Source organism: Salvelinus namaycush, chromosome 21 (assembly GCF_016432855.1).
Source record: "Salvelinus namaycush isolate Seneca chromosome 21, SaNama_1.0, whole genome shotgun sequence".
NCBI classification, from domain to species: Eukaryota; Metazoa; Chordata; class Actinopteri; order Salmoniformes; family Salmonidae; genus Salvelinus; species Salvelinus namaycush.
Genome location: NC_052327.1, coordinates 39,031,745 through 39,054,157, shown reverse-complemented (window position 1 = coordinate 39,054,157; position 22,413 = coordinate 39,031,745). Strand labels below are relative to the sequence as shown.

Sequence of the window (22,413 nt, the reverse complement as noted above, 5' to 3'; positions counted from 1 at the left end):
TTTGGGCTAGGCCACTTAATTCCAGTGAAGGAAAATCTTAATGCTACAGCATACAATGACATTCTAGACAATTCTGCTTCCAACTTTGTAGCAACAGTTTGGGGAAGGCCCTTTCCTATTTCAGCATGACAATGCCCCCGTGCACAAAATGAGGTCCATACAGAAATAGTTTGTCGAGATCAGTGTGGATAAACTTGACTGGTCTGCACGGAGCCCTGACCTCAACCCCATCGAACACCTTTGGGATGATTGGAACGCCGACTGCGAGCCAGGCCTAATCGCCCAACATCAGTGCCCGACCTCTCTAATGCTCTTGTGGCTGAATGGAAGCAAGTCCCCACAGCAATGTTCCAACATCTAGTGAAAAGCCTTCCCAGAAGAGTGGTGGCTGTTATAGAAGCAAAGGGGGGACCAACTCCATATTAATGCCCATGATTTTGGAATGAGATGTTCGATGAGCAGGTGTCCAGATACTTTTGGGTAGCTGATATTAAGAGCTTAAATAGCCAAGTTGATTAGTCACAGGAATCAGGACTAATAAAGCCAATGCAATGGCCTGTTTTACAAACGGTGGACCTACAACACAGATGAGCATTCATAAAATTGCATTGCAAGCAGACATGGTAGGCTACACATCAGTAAGCACGAGCCAATGTCTTTTGGACAGCTTTTTTTGGTCCTTTCTGGACCGGACGTCTTTTTTGTTGTTGGTGTTCTACAAACGGTAGGCTTGCCACATAAATAGGCATCCATACAATTTAATTCCAGACAACACTGTAGGCTGCTCAGTAAGCACGGACTGACTCCGAAGCCTTTTGGATTTCTTTTTTGGTGCAGTCTGGACCAGCCTTGAATTCATCATTCACCGACATTGATTGTTGGTCCGGTCCAGACCAAATCTGAACCAATCATTGGCCTTTTTTGGTCTCACCTAGGGCGGCAGAGTGGCAATGACCGGCCCTGACCCAAATATCACATGAATACACATTAGACATGGCAAAATGTATAGAATTGCCAGAAAATTAGCTTTATAACTGCAAAATGTTCTCTACACCCCATGACAAAATGTGTAGAATTGCAGGAAATAAGCTTTAACCCTCTCGGCTAAACCTCTTACAACAAAATCTATGGGCTAAAAAACCTAGCTAAAAACCGTTAGCTGATATTGGCTAGTTGATCTGGACATTTCTGACAAGTTATAAATAGCTCTCTAAGGTATGCAATGACTTACATTACAAGAGGAACTGATGATGCACTACTCAATTTCGAAATTGCACCTTGTGCATTCTACTATTACAACTTCAAGAGTAAGTTCAAAGCCGGACTGAGTTCCTTTGAAATTGTGATCATTTGCTTCAGACAAGCGCATTTCCATGCATAGAGCTAACATGGAAGAAAATAATATTGAAAGTATTTTGAAAATTCCCATAACAAACCTTTTTCCTTATAAAATTCCCCTGGATGTACATTTTAAACTCAAAATAACTTTCCCTGCCGGACAAGGATTGTCCTGACTTTGGAGAATCTCATATGAACACGTCATAATGCTTGTGGGCTGTGGGGGTGTGTGCTACACCAGTGATTTAAGCTGATAAGCCACTCTTTAATGTCCGCAGAATGAGCAGCCAGGCTCCTTGGGTTGTATACTGTGGATTTGGAAACTAGAGGTGCTCCTGAGTAGAATGGACCCCTTTTTACTGCGACACAATGTACTGTACAGGAAATTGTGTACAGTGCAAAAAAAATTATACAAATAATAATCATTTTATGTTTTATTGCCACATACACAGGATAGGGTCAGACATATACTGTATATGTCCAATATGAAAAACCTACTGAACAGTGTGCAATATGAATGGGATAATTAAAAATTGGATTTAAAAGTGTTTTCTAAAGTTGATTATTATAATTATAATAAAAATGGTATGATTAATATTGTTATTACTATTATTATTAATAGTAGCATTATAAATAATGTTTTGTTATTTGTATTATTTTTGTTACCATAATAACTATCTAGTAATCATTACTTTTAATGCTGTTAACAATAATGTCAATGCTATAAAATTATTTGTGCTTTAAAGGAGATTAAATGTTTTCCTTTTTTCCTGTTGTTAAACAAAATGGCAGTATAGCTTATGGTTCGGCAGCCCGGACCTCATTGGAAAGGCTAGATGTCAAACAGGGGCAAGGACTCAGAATATGTAGTGGGGCACTTCGGACCTCCCTAGTGGCTGCGCTACAGGTGGAGATGGGGGATATGCAGATTAGGAGACAGCAGCTGGCAAATAATTATTAGGTCAACCTACCGGGACATGGGGTGTCTCATCCTGCGAAAGATTTTACAGGCATGCTGGGAACATGAGCGAAGACAGAACACAAGCTCTGGGTGGGTGGGTAATACCCAAGCGAATGAGATGGGACTGTATGGAAGGGAGTTTAGTCCAACGGTAACTATTCCCGCCTCCAGTAGTTGATCTAGAAGTGTTGGAGAGAATACAGAAAGATAGGGAGAGTGTTGATCCATCTGATTTGTTTAAGAGACGTCTGGATACTGTGTATCAGGATTTTGTGGCCATTTACTCAGATGATTCAAAAGATCCAAGGACATGGTGTACTGGGTCAGCATTTGTAGTGCAGGAATGTGGGGTGGCAGTCAGGAAACGTATTACAGATCAAATGGCTGTATATACAGGGGAGCTGATGGCCATACTGTTGGCCTTGCAGTGGGTGGAGGAAGTCTAGCCAGACAGAGTAGTTATTTGCTCTGATTCATGTGCAGTGTTGATGAGTCTCCAGTCCTTCAGGTCACGTAGCAGACAAGACCTGCTTTATGAGGTGCTACAAACCCATGGCAGGATTAGACAGATGGGTATACAGATAAGATTTACTTGGGGTCCCAGCCCATGTGGGGGTGGAGGGGAACGAGGCAGTTGATGTACTGGGTAAACAAGCACTTAGTAGTGGGGATGTTGATGTTGTAGTTTCAATGAGCAAGGCAGAGGCAAAAGGCCTGATATGGACAATGATGGTGCAGAGATGGCAGGAGCAGTGGAATAGAGATACTAAGGGCAGGCATTTATTTCAATTACAGAGGAAAGTCAGGGAGGGGAGGACAAGAGGAAGGGACAGAAAATAGGAGGCTATTTTTACAAGATTAAGGGTGGGACACAGACGGTTGAATAAGACCTTAAATGTGACAGGAAAGCATCCAACAGGAAAGTGTGATTATTGCAAGGAAACAGAGACCGTGGAGCATGTATTGCTACAGTGTGGACAGTATCATAGGGAAAGTGAGAGGCTGAGATCTAGTATGAGGGAGAAGGGGATACAGGAAATTAGTTTAAATAGTATATTGAGTAAAACGTCATTAGTTATAGTCTCAAATATTTTGTTATCTTTTTTTAAGAGAAACAGGGCTGGCAGGTAGGATTTAGTTTCTACCCGTCTCTGGCCCACACTCCAGTTCAGTAAGTGGTGGTAATGCACCATAACGTCGGATGCCAACTGCCGATAATCCCCACCAAAGAAGAAGAAGAAACAATTCGACAGGAAGTAGCTAGCTAGGTAGCTAGCATCCTCAAACACTTTGCTTCAAAAATGCCGGAGTTAGCGGTAGAAAATGTTGTTGTCCATCCACTTGTGTTGCTCAGCGTGGTGGATCATTTTAATAGGTTTGTAATTAATAATATATATGTTTGGAAATCACATCCATTCGCTACTTCTGCTAGCTCGCCACTTTTTGTACAATATGATGATGTTGCAGCCAGGCATAGCTAACGTTAGCTGGCCAGCTAACCTGCTGAGTCAGAAACCCATTTAAAGCTGTGCATTTGTTAGCAATGACAGTAGTATATCTAGTTAGTTTATTTTGGCTGGTAAATTGTAATAACAGGCAAATAGCTAGCAACATTCACTAATTATGGAAGAATTTAGCCACAGCGTCATTATGGATCAGAGTAGTTAGCTAGCTAACTTAGCAAGGGATAAGTATTGTAGTTGGCTTATTCAGGTTTCCAAACCTTTTCACTCGGGCCTGCCTTCCAGCATTGGGGAACATCCCGCGCCCCCCACGTCTATTTTTATTGGTACAAGCACTGTTTATGGCAAACTGTTTACACCCCTCTTGTTGTCGGGGGGGGGGGACATTTAGCAGATTTAAAGTTTATTTCCTGAAATTCTACACATTTTGTCATGGGATGCAGAGAACATTTTGCTGTTTCATAACACATTTTCTTGCAATTCTATATATTTTGCCATGTGATAGTTGAGTAACTCAAACATTACAACAAAATCTATGGGCTAAAAAACCTAGCTAAAGAACGTTTGCTGACATAGGCTAGTTGATCTGGACATTTCTGACAAGTTATAAATAGCTCTCTGAGGTATGCAATGACTGACATGACAAGAGGAGAAACTGATGATGCACTACCCAATTTCGAAATTGTACCTTGGGCATTCTACTATTACAATTTTCATGAGTAAGTTCAAAGCCGGACTGAGTCCCCCCTGCCGTTTGGGAACCACTGAGCTAATTAACTAGTTGTGTTAACTTTCTTAAAGATGCACTCTTAAACTTTTGTATAATTTCAGCCAGTAGTTTTGAAAGTGGTACTCATGAGCAAATCCAATTCGTACTATATGTTACGATTTTGTTGTGATTAAGCTCATGGATTGTGTCTTTTAAGTTTTTGTTTGATTTCCACTAAGACATCCTATGATATTGATTGTGTAAATGTGCTCTTTTGACAGAATAGGGAAAGTAGGCAACCAAAAGCGAGTAGTGGGTGTCCTCCTCGGCTCTTGGCATAAGAAAGTCCTTGATGTGTCCAACAGCTTTGCAGGTGAGTTCTTCTCCTTCCATGTACTAAAATAACATGTTTGTGACTAGTTTATAACATCTTTATCATATTTGTGAGAGAACTCAACTAATAATTATGATCACTAAACGTTTAGCTATATAGCTAAGCCTGTTGTTGGATCCAATATTGATTGTGTTTTTCGCCAGTGCCTTTTGATGAGGATGACAAGGATGATTCAGTGTGGTTCCTGGATCATGACTACTTGGAGAATATGTACAACATGTTCAAGAAAGTCAATGGTGAGACCACACACACACACTATAGAGCAGGGGTGTCAAACTCATTCCACGGAGGGCCTAGTGTCTGCAGGTTTTTGGTTTTTCCTTTCAATAAAGCCCTAGACAACCAGGTGTGGGGAGTTCCTAACTAATTAGTGATGTTAATTCATCAATCAAGTACAAGGGAGGAGCGAAAACCCGCAGACACTCGGCCCTCCGTGGAATGAGTTTGACACCTGTGCTATAGATTATTACATTTTAACTATATACATTCAGTCTCATCAACTTCTACAAAGTGTGGCTATGAGATTCTTAAACCTTTTCCTTCTCTTCTCTCCAGCCAGAGAGAGGATAGTGGGTTGGTATCACACAGGTCCTAAACTACATAAGAATGATATTGCCATCAATGAACTCATCAAGCAATACTGCACCAATTCAGTAAGTGCTTTCCACCCAGTAAATATTCCACATTAATACCTAAATATCGGTAAGAAATATATCTCATCTCCTGTTGAAAGGATTAAATTGTATTGATAATGCAGCAGATAATTAAGTGAACATTGACTGTGTTTGTATGGCACTTTCACCCTCAGGTATTAGTGATCATTGATGTAAAGCCTAAGGACCTGGGCCTGCCTACAGAAGCCTACTTCTCGGTGGAGGAAATACATGACGTAAGTGGAGCATAGACTTGTTTGAGACTAAATGACAAAATAAGTCAAACCCTGGACCAGCCAACCCTAGGGGCTGTGGGCTGATTTTGGACTGGGCATACAATTGATTATTGCGAAAGGAAGGAAGACTTTTACTCTAAAAGGGTTCTTGTCTCTTCACTCTTCCAGGACGGCACCCCGACCTCCAAAACATTTGAACATGTGACCAGTGAGATTGGAGCCGAGGAGGCAGAGGAGGTGGGCGTGGAGCACCTTCTCAGGTACACATCATTTTTTATCTGGACTACGCAGACACCAAACATTTCATGGATTTTCCATTATTTCTGTAGTTTCATGCTTAACATCACACCGAACAGATTTGCACTAATGTCGACTAAACTTGATATATTCTACCCCATTTTTCTTCCGTCTACAGAGACATCAAGGACACAACAGTTGGTACTCTGTCACAGCGTATCACTAACCAGGTACATGGCCTAAAGGGGCTCAACTCCAAGCTGCTGGACATCAGGTCTTACCTGGAGAGAGTGGCTGCAGGCAAGTTGCCCATCAACCACCAAATAATCTACCACCTACAGGACATCTTCAACCTGCTTCCTGATGTCAACCTTCTAGTAAGCTGGGGTGTAGGTTTAGGATGGGGGTGGTGTGGTGTGGGGATGGGGTAATGTGTGTGAGTAGGCTGGGTTATGTGGGAGAAAGGGGGCAGGGGGTGGCTGGCATGGTAATCAATATTAGCTTTTTTATTTTGAAAGAGTACACAGATAAATGTTCCTTCTCAAATCAAATAAATTTGCGTGGTATGATCTACTAACGTAAACTCACTCACTTTTGTACATCGCCTTGGTCCGTACTATTGACCTTATTTTAGCGCCCCAAAAACGTAATATTTCCAGATCAACTGTAATGTCAATACCATTGTAAAGCATAATTTTAACAGAATTCATGCCGAAACCTCCACGCTGCCTGTTTCTGCATGATTCAAGAAGGCAATGAGCTCCGTCGGGTCTTTAAAAAAATGGCGGATGGGGAAGCGAAACTAATGCGTGGTAGTGAGAAGGAGAGGAGATGTGTGGGAAAAGGGCTTTTTTTCACTTGATCTGTCCAACTTATTACCTTATCGCCTCTAAAATGTAAATAAAACACTATAAAGAGTTTATATAATGTGTCATTACATACCTATTTGGAGGTTTGTGTCGAATTTGAATCGGGTTTTTAGGGCGGTGCTAAAGTGATCTTAGAAGTAAACAGCGGCTTTGAGAATCATGATCACTTGCAGTGATGACGCAAAAAGTAACTAGGTATCCCCCCTTACCCCGTCACTGTCCATTTCTTGTTTTTAAACGATGAGAGAAGTGCTACACCTGGTGGAGAGAGATTGTAAGACAGAAATAGTTGCTTTATGCGTGCTGTACGTTACGGCATGACACGTCATGATGTAACGGAGGGTCCGTTTTTTCAACTTTTCTCCAATACTATAGAGCCATTACCATGTCGATCAACGCTTGAATAGAAACGTAGTTCACACCCCCGATTTTGAAGTCAACACAGTCGCTACAGTCCCATTAGTTTTCTTTGCAGCCTCGTTTGAATGTCGCGGTTGCACACATTTGTAGGGAATGGGGTGAGTTTACGTTACTTCATTACAATGAACAGATAGTCTGGATTTTTCCACCAGATTTTCACTGTTTAGTTAATCATAATACACAATGCCTTAATCCTGCCACTTCTCCCTGCAGGAGTTCACAAAGGCCTTCTACCTGAAGACCAATGACCAGATGCTAGTGGTCTACCTGGCGTCCCTCATCCGTTCAGTGGTGGCTCTCCACAACCTCATCAACAACAAGATCTCCAACCGTGACGCTGAGAGGAAGGAGGGACAGGAGAAGGAAGAGGGCAAGAAAGAGAAGAAAGAGGACAAGGAGAAGAAGGAAGAGAAGGAGAAAGGCAACGCCTCGTCCAGGAAAGATGAGAAAAAGAAGAAATGAGTGTGCACTATTGGTGTTCGTCTTTGTTATACCCTATTCCCCTGGATAGTGCACTACTTTTGGCCTGAGCCACAGTCATCTGTATATGGGTCTAGCTAAAAGTAGTGCTCTATATGGGGGTGTGGTGTCATTTGAGACTTGCCCTTTGTCATAACTGGCACTGAATAACTATAGTGCTGAGGGTGACAGGATGGTTATGTGTGTTGGATGTTCTCTACAATGAGAACATGTTCGTTCTGCACCATCTGGGCTGCGTTCAGTAGGGCACAACGTTACAGAACCTCAAATAGAAATCCATATTCTAGAACAGACATGCCTTTTTGACATGTGAAGAATCAGGTCAGCTCTATTCTGGTATTTCTATCTACAACGTTCAGTAAATTGCCCCCTCCTGAATGTGACCCTGGTGTTGTGTGTGTGTGTGTGTGTGTGTGTGTGTGTGTGTGTGTGTGTGTGTGTGTGTGTGTGTGTGTGTGTGTGTGTGTGTGTGTGTGTGTGTGTGTGTGTGTGTGTGTGTGTGTGTGTGGTGAAAGGAACCTTCAGTTTCTGTATCACTCATTAAAGTAGGGTCATATTAAATAATTTTCATTAAGTTTCTAATTTGCAAATCTTTTCTTTTGTCCCTTGCCTTTGTTTGGGTGTATTTTGTTGTACTGTATGATATTTCATGTCATAGAAACACAGGGAGGAGAATTGTGAGGTTATGAAGCCTCGCCTGACATTTGTGGGGAGGATGCATTCAAGTCTGGTAATGGACTGCATATTATGAATCTCTCTCACAACACAGGCTGTACCAAGTGAAGAGTGGTTTGAAGTTTATTTTTCCATTTGGATTAACTGTAGACAAAGATTATTGATAAAGGACCTATACTGGGTTACTTGATGACACAACCTTTACAGCCAAGGAACTAATAGTTGAAGTGCCTTCAGAAAGTATTCATACCCCTTGACTTATTTTTTTCCCTGTCACCCATCTACACACAATACCCAATTTAAAAAAATATATTTTACCCTTATTTTACCAAGTAAGTTGACTTGAGAACACATTCTCATTTACAGCAATGGCCTAGGGAATAGGTACAGGGGAAAGGAGGGGGGATGATTAGGTGACCATGATGGTATGAGGGCCAGATTGGGAATTTTGCCCGTAATGACGTACAAAAAATAATAATAATGAAATACAGAAATATCACACCTGAGTCAATACATGTTAGAATCACCTTTGGCAGCGATTACAGCTGTGAGTCTTTCTGGGTAAGTCTAAGAACTTTTCACATCTGGATTGTACAATATTTGCACATTATTTGTTTAAAAATTCTTCAAGCTCTGTCAAGTTGGTTGTTGATCTTTGCTAGACAGCAATTTTCAAGTCTTGCCATAGTTTTTCAAGTCGATTTATGTCACTGTAACTAGGTCACTCAGGAACATTCAATATCGTCTTGGTATGCAACTCCAATGTAGATTTGGCGTTGTGTTTTAGGTTATTGTCCTGCTGAAATGTGAATTTGTCTCCCAGTGCCTGTTGGAAAGCAGACGGAACCAGGTTTTCCTCTAGGATTTTGCCTGTGCTTAGCTCTATTCTGTTTATTTTTATCCTAAAAAACTCCTTGCCGATGACAAGCATACCCATATCGTGATGCAGTCACCACCATGCTTGAAAAAATGAAGTGGTACTCAGTGATTTGTTTGATTTGCCTCAAATATAACGCTTTGTATTCAGGACAAAAAAGTTAATTTCTTTGCCACATTTTTTGTAGTTTTACTTTATTTCCTTATTGCAAACAGGATGCATATTTCTGTACAAGCTTCCTTTTTCACTGTTATTTAGGTTAGTATTGTGGAGTAACTACAATGTGGTTGAAGCCTCTGCGTTTATTATTATCATCCTTGTCATGACGCAGCACTAGGTTAGTATGGCGAAGATGCGTTTCTGCGTAGATTTGGATTCTAACATACAGTAAAATAACGGAAGGTGTGGTTTTTTGTACGACAAACTGCCAATAGGCTTCAATTATTTTCACACTCACGTTAGTAGCTAATTCGAAAATTGTACCATGCAATCTATGGTATGCAACGAGGAATACGGCGGTAGGATTTTATAAAATGTTCAAGTCAGGTAAATCAGATTTTGATCGGTAAAATGGATTGTGACGTCAGGGTTTATAACCCCCAGGGGAGGGAGAGCAAGGTTGGAGTATCGTATGTAAGCTATTCGCCCTAGGTAAAGTAGGCAGTAGGCGAGGAAGAGCGAGCACGAGAGACGCACCAAGCTAAATAACATTCTTATTCCCTATTGATCAGGGCATGACTCCTCACTAGGGTGATATTTGAGGCGTGAACAGCAAGAGCGGCGATATGGCCTATATCCAGGTAAGGTGTACCCTGTCCCTATGTTATATTTGTAATGTCAGTCAGGCCCCTCTTGCTCTGGGGTGAAGGGTAATCTGCAGAATGGACGTTTCAGAGTTGTGTCGGAGTGTGGTTTCATAATGACATCAGGATTGCGGGACGTGAATAAATCACTAGCGTGTTACTTATTTGTCAGTTGACATAATTTCAGAATTCACGCAGCTAGTCAGACCAAGTAGGCTATGGAGTCCTAAAAGCGGGTCTGCACCCTATCTCTGTCTCACCCACAAACGGGTGGTTTAAAGCAAGCTTAAACGTTGCCAGGGCTCCTGGCTCGTGTGTGTGGAGCTTCAGTTTGCGAAGACTTTTGGTCACCTCAATTGCACATTTATGTGCCATCATTTCCTAAATGTGTTATCTCTTTGCTCCTTCAGATACCTGATGATAAGGGGTATAAGTTGGACCTCTTCTGTGTCCCCAAACACTATGAGGAGGATTTAGACCAGGTTATCATCCCCCATGGACTGATCATGGACAGGTAAGTCAAACCATCACCACTGGACTGGCACTCTTGGGGCCTGGGTAGGCTACTGTACTATAACATAAGTGCACATTTTCCTATTCCCTTGTGGAGTAAATCATAACTCTAATTTAGTACAAATTCCTCTATGCCTCCATTGTTTCCTTAATTTACACCATGGTTGCTAAGGTATTTTGTCGGATAGAGCTCACTGACATATTTGTTAGACAAATCAGTGTTAGGCATCTAAACCAGCAGTGATTTTTTTTTTTTTTTGTAATGGTGTATAGCCATCATCAATTTGCATTGCAGACAGGGAGAAGGCAAGCAGCAGCCTTATGAATGAAACACACTGTTAGTCGGATACCCTGTTGTAGAATGCCATGTTAAACCCTGTTATGAATAGTAGGACTCCAGCCAGATCATTTGATTTGACCCAGTCAGCAACTTTTCAGCCAGTTTTCCACACATGGCCAATACTAGCCTTAAACCATGATGTTCTGACTGACCAGATCACAAACCATCTGAAGATTGATTGATGAGCCTGCACAGAAATGTCAGGTCCCATGCCATTGTATCGCCCTCTCTTCCTCTCTTTTTTTTATCCTTCTCTATTCCTTCTGTCTCTCTCTAGGACTGAGCGCCTGGCTCGTGATATAGTCCGGGACATGGGGGGACACCATATAGTAGCACTGTGTGTTCTCAAAGGAGGTTATACATTCTTTGCCGACCTGCTGGACTACATCAAGACCCTAAATCAGAACAGCGATAAGTCTGTCCCGTTGACTGTGGATTTCATTAGGCTAAAGAGCTATTGCGTGAGTGAACCACTCCACGTTTCTCTCACTCTCCTTCAATAGCCTCCAATTGTGTAAGGAAGATGGCAATCTTTATATGTAAGCAATGCAGCCGTTGCTTATTCTCTCTCTGTGTGTGTTTAGCCTGGTCTCAGATCAGTTTGTTTAGCTAACCCCTCTTATCTGTTGTCTGTCATGCCATGTTTGTCATGACGACAAACATGACACAAGGGTTGGCTAAATCACAATGTGATCTGCTACTAGACTCTCATCTGATGCATGAGCAGATAACACTTCCATTGGCCAACATGTCTTTTAATGTATTACTAGATGACCTTATGATTATTTAGAGTAGACCATCACCCTCTTCCTGGGTGAGATGTGTAGTTTTACTGATGTGTGTGTATTGTCCCCAGAATGACCAGTCTACAAACATTGTCAAAGTTATCGGAGGGGACGAGCTCTCAACTCTAACTGGGAAGGTGAGATTTGATTGCTTGACATAACCACAGATAAAATACAAATATCTTAGGAGTGAAGTTGTAATCCTTTAACCAATGAGGTGCTGTATTTTTGTTTAATTATTGGATTTTTCGTTATATGTATATATTGATCTACAGTATATATATATGTGATCAATTGTCTTCTAATTTCCTTTACAGAATGTTTTGATAGTTGAGGTAAGACCAATTTCCCTGTGTCTTTTTAGCACATAATCTGAAAATTCAATCTCTGTAAATGTTAAAACTGCTGTACATAAATGTGTGGCGCACACTAGCTCTCACATGAACTATAGCTATATGACCAGGGTGCAAATCACATTCACTAATGGGTGTACCATCGCTATGGTTGTCCACATTAATATTGAATTGCTTGCCTTGAATTGTTGTTGGACTTCCTTGCACTCCTTAAATTGAACCCCCTTATGCAACGGTATCTGTCCTGCTGACGTGTTTAGGACATTGTGGAGACAGGGAGGACTATGGAGACACTGCTATCACTGCTGAGTGACTGCAATCCAAAGATGGTCAAAGTCGTCAGGTGAGAACCAATGTATTAAGCACACAGTACTCTTTTTCTCCCATATTGTGCTTACTGAATATTCCCTATAAGTGCTGTGTAGCCCTGATTTAGACAGAGAAGTGGTTCAGCTCAGAATGTCACTCTTTGACTGCATTTACACAGGGGTCCAAATTCAGATATTTTTTTCACTAATTGGTCTTTTGACCAATTGGATCAGCTCTAAAAAAGATCTAATGTGACAATACCTGATGTGATTGGTCAGTAGACCAATTATTGGAAAAAATATTGGAATTGGGCTGCCTGTGTAAACGCAGCCTTTGTCGATCTAGACAGCAATATTAATGACCGCACTCTCCATCTATTGTAATGGGCACTCTCCCCTTAAGCACTGATTTAGAGATGTTATGTGACTGGATCAGATTAAGAGTTAATCTATGTACCATACTGTTAATTGAACTGTGGAGGGATGGGATATCCCTCTCCTATGGAAGGGACTATTTGACGCTAGTTTAGGTTGTAGACGGCTGTGTTGAGCGCATTGTAGCTATGCTATGTTATTGAACAATGCAAGGCCATTGAGTGGATTGTATTGTTAGCTGTGTCATTGAGATTGTTGAAGACCATGTCATTGAGAGCGATGCATGCCATGCCATTAAGAGCATGGTTTGCATAGAGATCCTATTCAGTTCTGTGCTTGTATGCATTGTTATTTCAGCCTTCTAGTCAAGAGAACACCAAGGAGCTCAGGCTACAGACCAGAATGTGAGTTCTGCCGTTGTTTGTGTGTGTCGTGCATGCCTTCCCACCGTTGATACACTGCTGTACTAGAAAGAGTCTTTGGCAGGATGACCACGTATAATAGTTATATTTTTCGCATGGGATTAATATGCGTATCTAACAATCGACTTTGAATGTGTAGGTCAACATGGTACTCTAGTACTAGTATTCTATACAATGGTTAGTGATGTATGTCATTCCTTTAAGTCAGAGTTGGATAAGCTTTCTAAGATGGTTTTGCAAGGACAGCTGTTTACCTTTGACCTGCTCTGTGACCCTTGCAGCTAAAGGGTCAATCCCAGTCACAGACAACAGGAGTCAACTAGCTAACCTCCAGAGATGGAAAAGAGAAACATACTTTATATCTGTGTTAATGTTATGAAATACTAATGCAAAACTCATCCCATAAGATCTTTTGATACTGCTAACGTAATACTACACAGCAAGATGTATAACTTACATGTAGCTTAGTATTGTATTGTGCAGTGAATTATGTCCGTCTCTGTATTTGGTCAGACATCGGGTTTGAGGTGCCAGATTCGTTTCTGGTGGGATATGCCCTGGACTACAACGAGTACTTCAGAGATCTCAGTGTAAGTTCGCTGCATTGGAGATGATCCTGATATTTGGTTATATTCTCTGAGATACAGCATGTCAACCTAGTGAAATATATACACTGAGTGTACAAAACATTAGGAACACCTTCCTAATATTGAGTTGGACCCCCTTTTTCCCTTAGAACAGCCTCAATTCGTCAGGGAATGGACTCTACAAGGTGTCGAAAGCGTTCCACAGGGATGCTGACTCGTGTTGACTCCAATGCTTCCCACAGTTGGCTGGATGTCCTTTGGGTGGTGGACCATTCTTGATACACACAGGAAACTGTTGAGTGTGAAAAACCCATCAGCATTGCAGTTCTTGACAAACTCAAACTGGTGCGCCTGACACCTACTTTTGTCTTGCCCATTCACCCTCTGAATGGCACATACACAATCCATGTCTCAAGGTTTGAAAATCCTTCTTTACCCTGCCTTCTCCCCTTCATCTACACTGATTTGAAGGAGAACAAGTGACATCAATAAGGGATGGTAGCTTTCACCTGGTCAGTCTGACATGGAAAGAACACTTGTTCCTAATGTTTTGTACACTCAATGTATGTATGAGGGGTCAGTTTAATCAAGTCTGCTGTTGGTGTATTCTTTTTACACTTTACCATGTGTTTTTGCTCTGTGCAGCACATCTGTATACTGAACGAGAACGCAAAGGAGAAGTACAAAGTGTGAGCTGAGGCGATAGACAGATGGATGACGAGAGACTAGGACCACTGTGATGATCCTGAGCTTTTTAGGGTTCTGAACCTTATTTATCTATGTATGAAACCTACTTAATGTGAACACATGGATTGTGAATTCAGTTTGCAAGATGCTATTTGAGAAAACAAAAATGTATTGAATTCATATTTTTGTTCCCCTGGAAGCAATGGGATGAGTTATGTTTTTAAGTAGAGGATTCGTGTAAAGATAGTTTTGGGAGAACACTTTTTTTATTTAGATTTGTAATTATATATTATATTGGGGCCTTGGATGCCTCTGCATCTGATTTATGTTAGTAAGGATGGATTTTGTTATGTTGCTTAATACAATCCACAGGATCTCAGGCGACTGTACATATCCACAGTAAAATCTATGTGAGTCAAGTCATGTACTGCATTGTACAAACCAATGATGCTGTTTAGCTCATATGCCATACCCATGCAAAGACAAGCCTGGAATGTAATGTAACAATTTTGTTTAATAATGGCAATGTTTTCATTCACCAAGGACATTAACAATCCTATTTTAATATTGCTGTCAATCTTAAATTTGTGTGTGTTAGAGAGAGAGATGCCTTCCATGGAATGACTTTAAAGAAAAGAGAAATCTGCACCCTGCTCTTGTTTTTTTATTTTATTGAAGCATTTAAGGCCAAGAGGCTGACATACAGTTGAAGTCGGAAGTTTACATACACTTATGTTGGAGTCATGAAAACTTGTTTTTCAAGATCATGAGGAAGGAAAATTGTGGATATATTGCATCAACATCTCAAGACATCAGTCAGGAAGTTAAAGCTTGGTCGCAAATGGGTCTTCCAAATGAACAATGACCCCAAGCATACTTCCAAAATGGCTTAAGGACAACTATGTCAAGGTATTGGAGTGGCCATCACAAAGCCCTGACCTCAATCCCATACAGCATTTGTCGGCAGAACTGAAAAAGCGCGTGCGAGCAAGGAGGCCTACAAACCTGACTCAGTTACATCAGCTCTGTCAGGAGGAATGGGCTAAAATTCACCCAACTTATTGTGGGAAGCTTGTGGAAGGCTACCTGAAACGTTTGACAATTTAAAGGCAATGCTACCAAATACTAATTGAGTGTATGTAAACTTCTGACCCACTGGGAATGTGATGAAAGAAATAAAAGCTGAAATAAATCATTCTCTCTACTATTATTCTGGCATTTCACATTCTTAAAATAAAGTGGTGATCCAAACTGACCTAAGACAGGGAAGTTTTACTAGAATTAAATGTCAGTAATTGTGAAAAACTGAGTTTAAATGTATTTGGCTAAGGTGTATGTAAACTTCTGACTTCAACTGTACATAGCTGTGGGAAGTAGGGGTGCTGAGGGTGTTAATAAATATATTAAGATAAACTTTTTTCACAAAAGTAGTGGGGCTTTACTAGTATTAACGGACCGATATAGATTTCTGTAACATGGGCAAAAACATTTAGACAAAGTGGTTTGTGATGATATGGCTCATTTGGTAGAGTGTGATTCCCACCGGGGACCAGTATGAAAATGTATGCACTCACTACTGTAACCTGCTCTACTAAAATGTAAAAGGAATTAAGACCATTTCAGTTTACATTTAGAAATAAGTTGCATTTGCAAAGTATTTCAAGAAACTGGAAAACATAAGCAAGTATTTTTATATTCAGTCCCAAGTATTATCAGATTAACTGTTTTGTACAGAACTACATTCGCTTGCGAAAGTATTCATCCTCCTGGCATTTTTCTTATTTTGTTGCCGCAAGCGAATGGGCGAATGGGTGTTTGTATCATGAGATTTACACAACACACTACCACTTTGGAGATGCAAAATATTTATTGTGAAACAAAGACAAAAAAACAACTTGAGCGTGCATAACTATTCACCCCCCCAAAGTCAATACTTTGTAGAGCCACCTTTTGCAGCAATTACAGCTGCAAGTCTCTTGGGGTATGTCTCTATAAGCTTGGCACATCTAGCCACTGGGATTTTTGCCCATTCAAGGCAAAACTGCTCCAGCTCCTTCAAGTTGGATGGGTTCCGCTGGTGTACAGCAGCCTTTATGTCATACCACAGATTCTCAATTGGATTGTCTGGGCTTTGACTAGGCCATTCCAAGACATCTAAATGTTTTCCCTTAAACCACTCAAGTGTTGCTTTAGCAGTATGCTTAGGGCCATTGTCCTGCTTGAAGGTGAACCTCTGTCCCAGTCTCAAATCTCTGGAAGACTGAAACAGGTTTCCCTTAAGAATTTCCCTGTATTTAGCACCATCCATCATTACGTCAATTCTGACCAGTTTCCCAGTCCCTGCTGATGAAAAACATCCCTACAGCATGATGCTGCCACCACCATGGTGTTCTTGGGGTGATGAGAGGTGTTGGGTTTGCGCCAGTCATAGCGCTTTCCTTGATGGCCAAAAAGCTCAATTTCAGTCTCATCTGACCAGAGTACCTTCTTCCATATGTTTGGGGAGTTTCCCACATGCCTTTTGGTGAACACCAAATGTGTTTGCATATTTTTTCTTTAAGCAATGGCTTTTTTCTGGCCACTCCCATGAAGTGGGGCGGCAGGTAGCCTAGTGGTTAGAGCGTTGGACTAGTAACAAAAAGGTTGCAAGATCAAATCTCCGAGCTGACAAAATCTGTCGTTCTGCCCCTGAACAAGGCAGTTAACCCACTGTTCCTAGGCCGTCACTGAAAATAAGAAATTGTTCTTAACTGACTTATCTAGTTAAATAAAGGTAAAATAAATAAATAAAAAGCCCAGCTCTGTGGAGTGTACAGCTTAAAGTGGTCCTATGGACAGATACTCCAACCTCCGCTGTGGATCTTTGCAGCTCCTTCAGGATTATCTTCGGTCTCTTTGTTGCCTCTCTGATTAATGCCCTCCTTGCCTGGTCTGTGAGTTTTGGTGGGCAGCCCTCTCTTGGCAGGTTTGTTGTGGTGCCATATTCTTTCCATTTTTAAATAATGGATTTAAAGGTGCTCCGTGGGATGTTCAAAGTTTCTGATATTTTTTATAACCCAACCCTGATCTGTTTGGCGAGCTCCTTGCTTAGTGGTGTTGCAGACTCTGGGGCCTTTCAGAACAGGTGTGTGTATATATACTGAGATTATGTGACACTTAGATTCCACACAGGTGGACTTTATTTAACTAATTATGTGACTTCTGAAGGTAATTGGTTGAACCAGATCTTATTTAGGGGCTTCATAGCAAAGGGGGTGAATACATATGCACCACCACTTTTCTGTTTTTGATTTCTTTGAAACAAGTTCTTTTTTTTAATTTCACTTCACCAATTTGGACAATTTTGTGTATGTCCATTACATGAAATCCAAATAAAAATCAATTTAAATTACAGATTGTAATGCAACAAAATAGGAAAGATTCCAAGGGGGTGAATACTTTTGCAAGGAACTGTATCAGACTCAAGTTATAAATGCTGGTGAACACGCAAATACATTTAGTTTTTAAAGAAAATCACAAAAGTAGTGCACTGGGCCTTTACTCGTCCTGTATTAGAGGATCAAAATAGACATCTTCAGCACAGGTACTTTTTTTGCCAGATCGCAGCACCCCCTCCGCAAACGACTTCTCGCGGCGCATGAACTTCAATAAAAAACGTGCATCTAGCAAGGTAAGTGCGCAGGTTTCTTTTTTCTTATGTTATCTCATTGTTACCATTCACCTGCAACATGATAGCTCAGCTGTGCGAGTGCCTTTTTGAATTATGGAATGACTTGAAAATGGGTTGGTAGATTATTAATTTCATGGCAGTTATTTTAGGTGTTAATTTGAGGCAAAACTGTTCAACATGTCCGTGCAAAACATAGAGCGTTATCATTTTCCAAGATGTTGGTCTCTGGTTCCCCACTAGATGGAGTTGCCCTACATTTTCTTTAAGCTGAAGGGACTCGCTTCCGCAATCCGCATGCAAGCACTAACACAAACCTAATGTCAAGTGGAAGCATTGTAGCAACGATTTTTTTTGCACAGCAGGTGCCTGTCCGAAGAAAATATTTAATATTGGGATAGTAGTGACAGGTCGGCAGCAACATTCTGAAGCTTTTCTCCTGTACAGCAATAACAAACTCGAGCTATATTTTATAACAAAAGCAAGGTAGGCTACTGGTATGTTTCACTGTGAGGTCTTTGCCTCTGTTTGGCTACATTGTTGACCTTCAGGATGGACCTAAAAGAAAAGACAGCTGCCATATTGAAGCAATATGAAGTCGGGAGCAGATTCTCGTACTTGCCGGTCCTGCCCAAAGCCTCGGTGTTGATACCGCTGTTTGTGAAGGACGGAGAGGTCCACATGCTGATGACTCTACGCTCCCAAGAGGTCAGTAATATGGCTCTCAATTACTCCTTAGTTTAACTAGTTTACCTTAACTATTATGTCATCGATTCTTAGGCCTACAGTTTTGCCATTGAACATACAAAATTGTGTTAGGAACATTGAAACCATTAATACAAAAGTAAAGTATGACAGTGTTGCATCCAAATGTGTGAAATTGTCCACTGTATTTATAAACATAGCCTTTGATATTTGTGCATGCGTGAGTGTGCATGTGCGTGCGTGAGTGTGCGTGTGCGTGCGTGAGTGTGCGTGCGTGCGTGTGCGTGTGCATGCGTGCGTGAGTGTGCATGCGTGAGTGAGTGTGCAAATATAGCACATTGGGATGTGTGAAATTTACTCCTCAGTTGTGATGAGTCGCTCTTTTTGAACGGATCTTTTTGGTGAACGAATCGCATCGATGAGAGAGCCGTTCATTTGGCTCCCTGATAAGCATACTGCTGGTACTGCTTTTTGAGATCATAACAACGTTTTTCTCCTGCTAAATTACAAAATTATACTCTAAAGAGTGAATCCTTCCAGCAGAAACAATAAATAGTGGGAAGAGAGTGTCAATCAAGTCCACGCTGATTTATTTTCTTCAGTGCAGGCCATCCAAATAATTTGGCCAGGTAAATGTTTTTATTTGAACGTGCATTTCAAGATCTGACACAATGGTAGCCAACCTTTTGGGCTTTACATTAGAGATTAGCAACATTTTCATGGTTCTAGGTTTATTTTTAAGCATTTTGAATGAAGATTTGTTTTTTGAGCCAAATTAGCCGGCTCAACGAAATTACTCAATGCCCATCAACTCAGCTTGAAGTGTCCCCATTTGCACTAGCTAGCTTTTCATATGGTGCGGACTGGTAAGAATCACATCAAATGTTATTTGCCACGTTATTTGCCATATTTGTTATTTGCCACGTTTCGTAAACCGGTGTAGACTGGCAGTGAAATGCTTACTTACGGCCTTTCCCAGCCTAGCAGAGAAATGAAAATAGAAAAGTAAAACAGGTAATAATAAATACACAATGAGTAACGATAACTTGGCAATACACAGGGTACCAGTACCGAGTCGATGTGCAGGGGGACAAGGTAATTGAGGTAGATATGTACATATAACTAGGTATAAAGTGTCAGATAATAAACAGTAGCAGCAGCATGTGATGAGTCAAAAAATTTAGTTAACCAAATAGCTACCTGGACAAACTATTTAGCAGTCTTATGGCTTGGGGTAGAAGCTGTTCAGGGTAGCAGAGAGAACCGTCTATGACTTAGGTGGCAGAAGTTAGAAACATTTTAGGGCCTTCCTCTGACACTGCCTGATATAGAGGTCCTGGATGGCAGGGAACTCGGCCCCAGTGTTGTCCATGGCCGTACGCACTACCCTCTGTAGCGCCTTGCGGTCAGATGCCAAGCAGTTGCCGTACCAAGCGGTGATGCAGCCAGTCAAGATGCTCTCAATGGTGCAGCTGTAGAACTTTTTTAGGAAATATTTTCTGCCCCCTGAGGTGGTAGAGGCATTGTCGTGCCCTCTTCACAACTTTGTTGGCGTGTGTGGACCATGATAGTTCCTTAGTGATGTGGACACCGAGGAGATTGAAGCTTTCGACCCACTCCACTACAGCCCCCTCGACGTGAATGGAGGGCTCGCCTCTCCGTTTCCTGTAGCCCACGATCACCTCCTCCCTATAGGTTATCTCATCGTTGTCATTGATCAGTCCTACCACCATTGTGTCGTCTGCAAACTTAATGAGGGTGTTGGAGTCGTGCGTGAACAAGAAGTACAGAAGGTGACTAAGCACGCACCCCTGAAGTGCTCCCGTGTTGAGGGTCAGCATGGCGGATGTGTTGTTGCCTACGTGATGTCCTTTACACAAGAAAACAAAATGGAATGCTGTAGAACTCACTCTTTGTCTCTCTCTCTCTGTGCTGCAGCTGAGGACCAACGCAGGTGAGGTGTGTTTCCCAGGTGGTAAGAGGGACCCGAGGGACAGGGATGATGTGGACACGGCTCTGAGAGAGGCAGAGGAGGAGATAGGCCTTCCTCCTGACCAGGTGGATGTGGTCTGCACACTCTTCCCCATTATGAACAAGGTACACATGGGGAGAGGTTGCTTTTACATGAACAAAGATAAAATGTTTCAAAGCTGATGATTTCTCAACACCCCCACTATCATGGTGTAACAGGATTCAACAGGATTCTGGTCCTGGAGAACTATAAAAAATATTTTAAAAACTGCTGATGGCATAATTGGACCATAATTAGCTGAATCAGGTGTTTTATTGAATCGGGTTGGATAAAAATCCTGCACTCCAAGTAACTCCATGACCGAAGTTGGAGAACCCTGCTCGGTATAGTACAGTATATTTTGGAATTAGATATTGCCAATAGATTACAGGTCATACTTCTAGTCAGAGATATTCATACTTTCTCCTCTCCCCTCTCTCTTCCACATCTTTTCTCTTCTCCCCTTCATTCCCCTCGCCCCTCTTCTCTCTCCCTCCTCTCGCTCTGTAGAGTGGTCTGTTGGTGACTCCAGTGGTGGGGTTCATTGAGGCCTCATTCTCTCCTCGCCCAAACCCAGCCGAGGTCGGCGCTGTGTTCACTGTCCCTCTGGAGTTCTTCACTAGAGAGATAGACCACTCATCCTACAGCGCGACTGGAATTGCTGGCTTGCTCCACAGTTTCCAGTTTCCGGACCCTGAATCAGGCAGCCACTATCAGATATGGGGTCTGACTGCCATTTTGGCTATACTGGTCTCTGTCCTAGCCCTCAGAAAAAAGCCTGAGTTTGAGACTGGTTTTGATTCTGATGACCCGGTATCTTTCTTCCAACACAATCTGAACAAGAGGATCAGTAAACTATGACATGTATCAATGTTTTTTAAATATTTTAACCAGATAATTATATAATGCAATGCAATGATGGTGAGAACATATTTTTCCCTAAAATGTTGTAAATGTAATTGTTCTGCCAACTGTAAATGTGGAATCATGTGCAATACCTATATTCTTTACAAAAATGGATTTAAAAAAAAAACTTTGAATGTAATTTGTGAATATTGTATATTGGTGACAATAAAAAAAAAATATATATACTATTAAAGTTTGAATAGGTAAATGCATCCAGTTGAGTTCATAAATGTAACATGTGTGAGAGGAGAGTGGGCAGTGGCCTGTTTAGAGCTATGTGGAAGGACAAGACTGAGTTGATACCTGGACCAGGGCCTGTATTCACAAAGAATCTCAGCGTAGGAGTGCTGATATATAATCAGTTTAGCCTCTCAGATCGTAATGAATCATATTGGACTAGATGACTGATAGGGGGCGCTGTGTTGAAGCCACCATGCCTCCATCTTGGCACACATTTCTGAAGCTATAGAAATGCATTTATTGTCTATAATCGTTTTTGCCACATGTATTATATTATAGACACATTAATGCATACCTTTAAATTATATTTGAGCCAAAAATAAAACATATTAAAACATTTTCCTTAAAGTATATATTTTTTTAGGTTACTAATGTTCCTGTCCCTACTTCAACAACATA

The 22,413-nt window shown here is 41.3% G+C and overlaps 3 protein-coding genes across 3 annotated transcripts; all 3 read left to right on the top strand.

Moving 5' to 3' along the window:
* Positions 1-3,544: 3,544 nt before the first annotated feature.
* Positions 3,545-8,334, top strand: LOC120066728 (26S proteasome non-ATPase regulatory subunit 7-like). The gene is made up of 8 exons (XM_039018191.1): positions 3,545-3,674; positions 4,753-4,844; positions 5,009-5,101; positions 5,421-5,518; positions 5,674-5,754; positions 5,923-6,014; positions 6,170-6,368; positions 7,494-8,334. Exons 1-8 carry the CDS (start codon positions 3,601-3,603, stop codon positions 7,740-7,742), a joined length of 978 nt encoding a protein of 325 aa, XP_038874119.1. The 5' UTR covers positions 3,545-3,600; the 3' UTR covers positions 7,743-8,334.
* A 1,548-nt stretch (positions 8,335-9,882) lies between these two features.
* Positions 9,883-14,639, top strand: LOC120065897 (hypoxanthine-guanine phosphoribosyltransferase-like). The gene is made up of 10 exons (XM_039016941.1): positions 9,883-9,930; positions 10,154-10,181; positions 10,446-10,629; positions 11,246-11,429; positions 11,825-11,890; positions 12,071-12,088; positions 12,367-12,449; positions 13,147-13,193; positions 13,725-13,801; positions 14,444-14,639. The coding sequence occupies exons 1-10, from the start codon at positions 9,883-9,885 to the stop codon at positions 14,489-14,491; spliced, it is 783 nt and encodes a 260-aa protein (XP_038872869.1). The 3' UTR covers positions 14,492-14,639.
* A 3,811-nt stretch (positions 14,640-18,450) lies between these two features.
* nudt7 (nudix (nucleoside diphosphate linked moiety X)-type motif 7) lies at positions 18,451-22,319 on the top strand. Its single transcript, XM_039018190.1, has 3 exons — positions 18,451-18,860; positions 20,796-20,954; positions 21,379-22,319. Exons 1-3 carry the CDS (start codon positions 18,705-18,707, stop codon positions 21,727-21,729), a joined length of 666 nt encoding a protein of 221 aa, XP_038874118.1. The 5' UTR covers positions 18,451-18,704; the 3' UTR covers positions 21,730-22,319.
* The last annotated feature ends 94 nt before the right edge of the window (positions 22,320-22,413 follow it).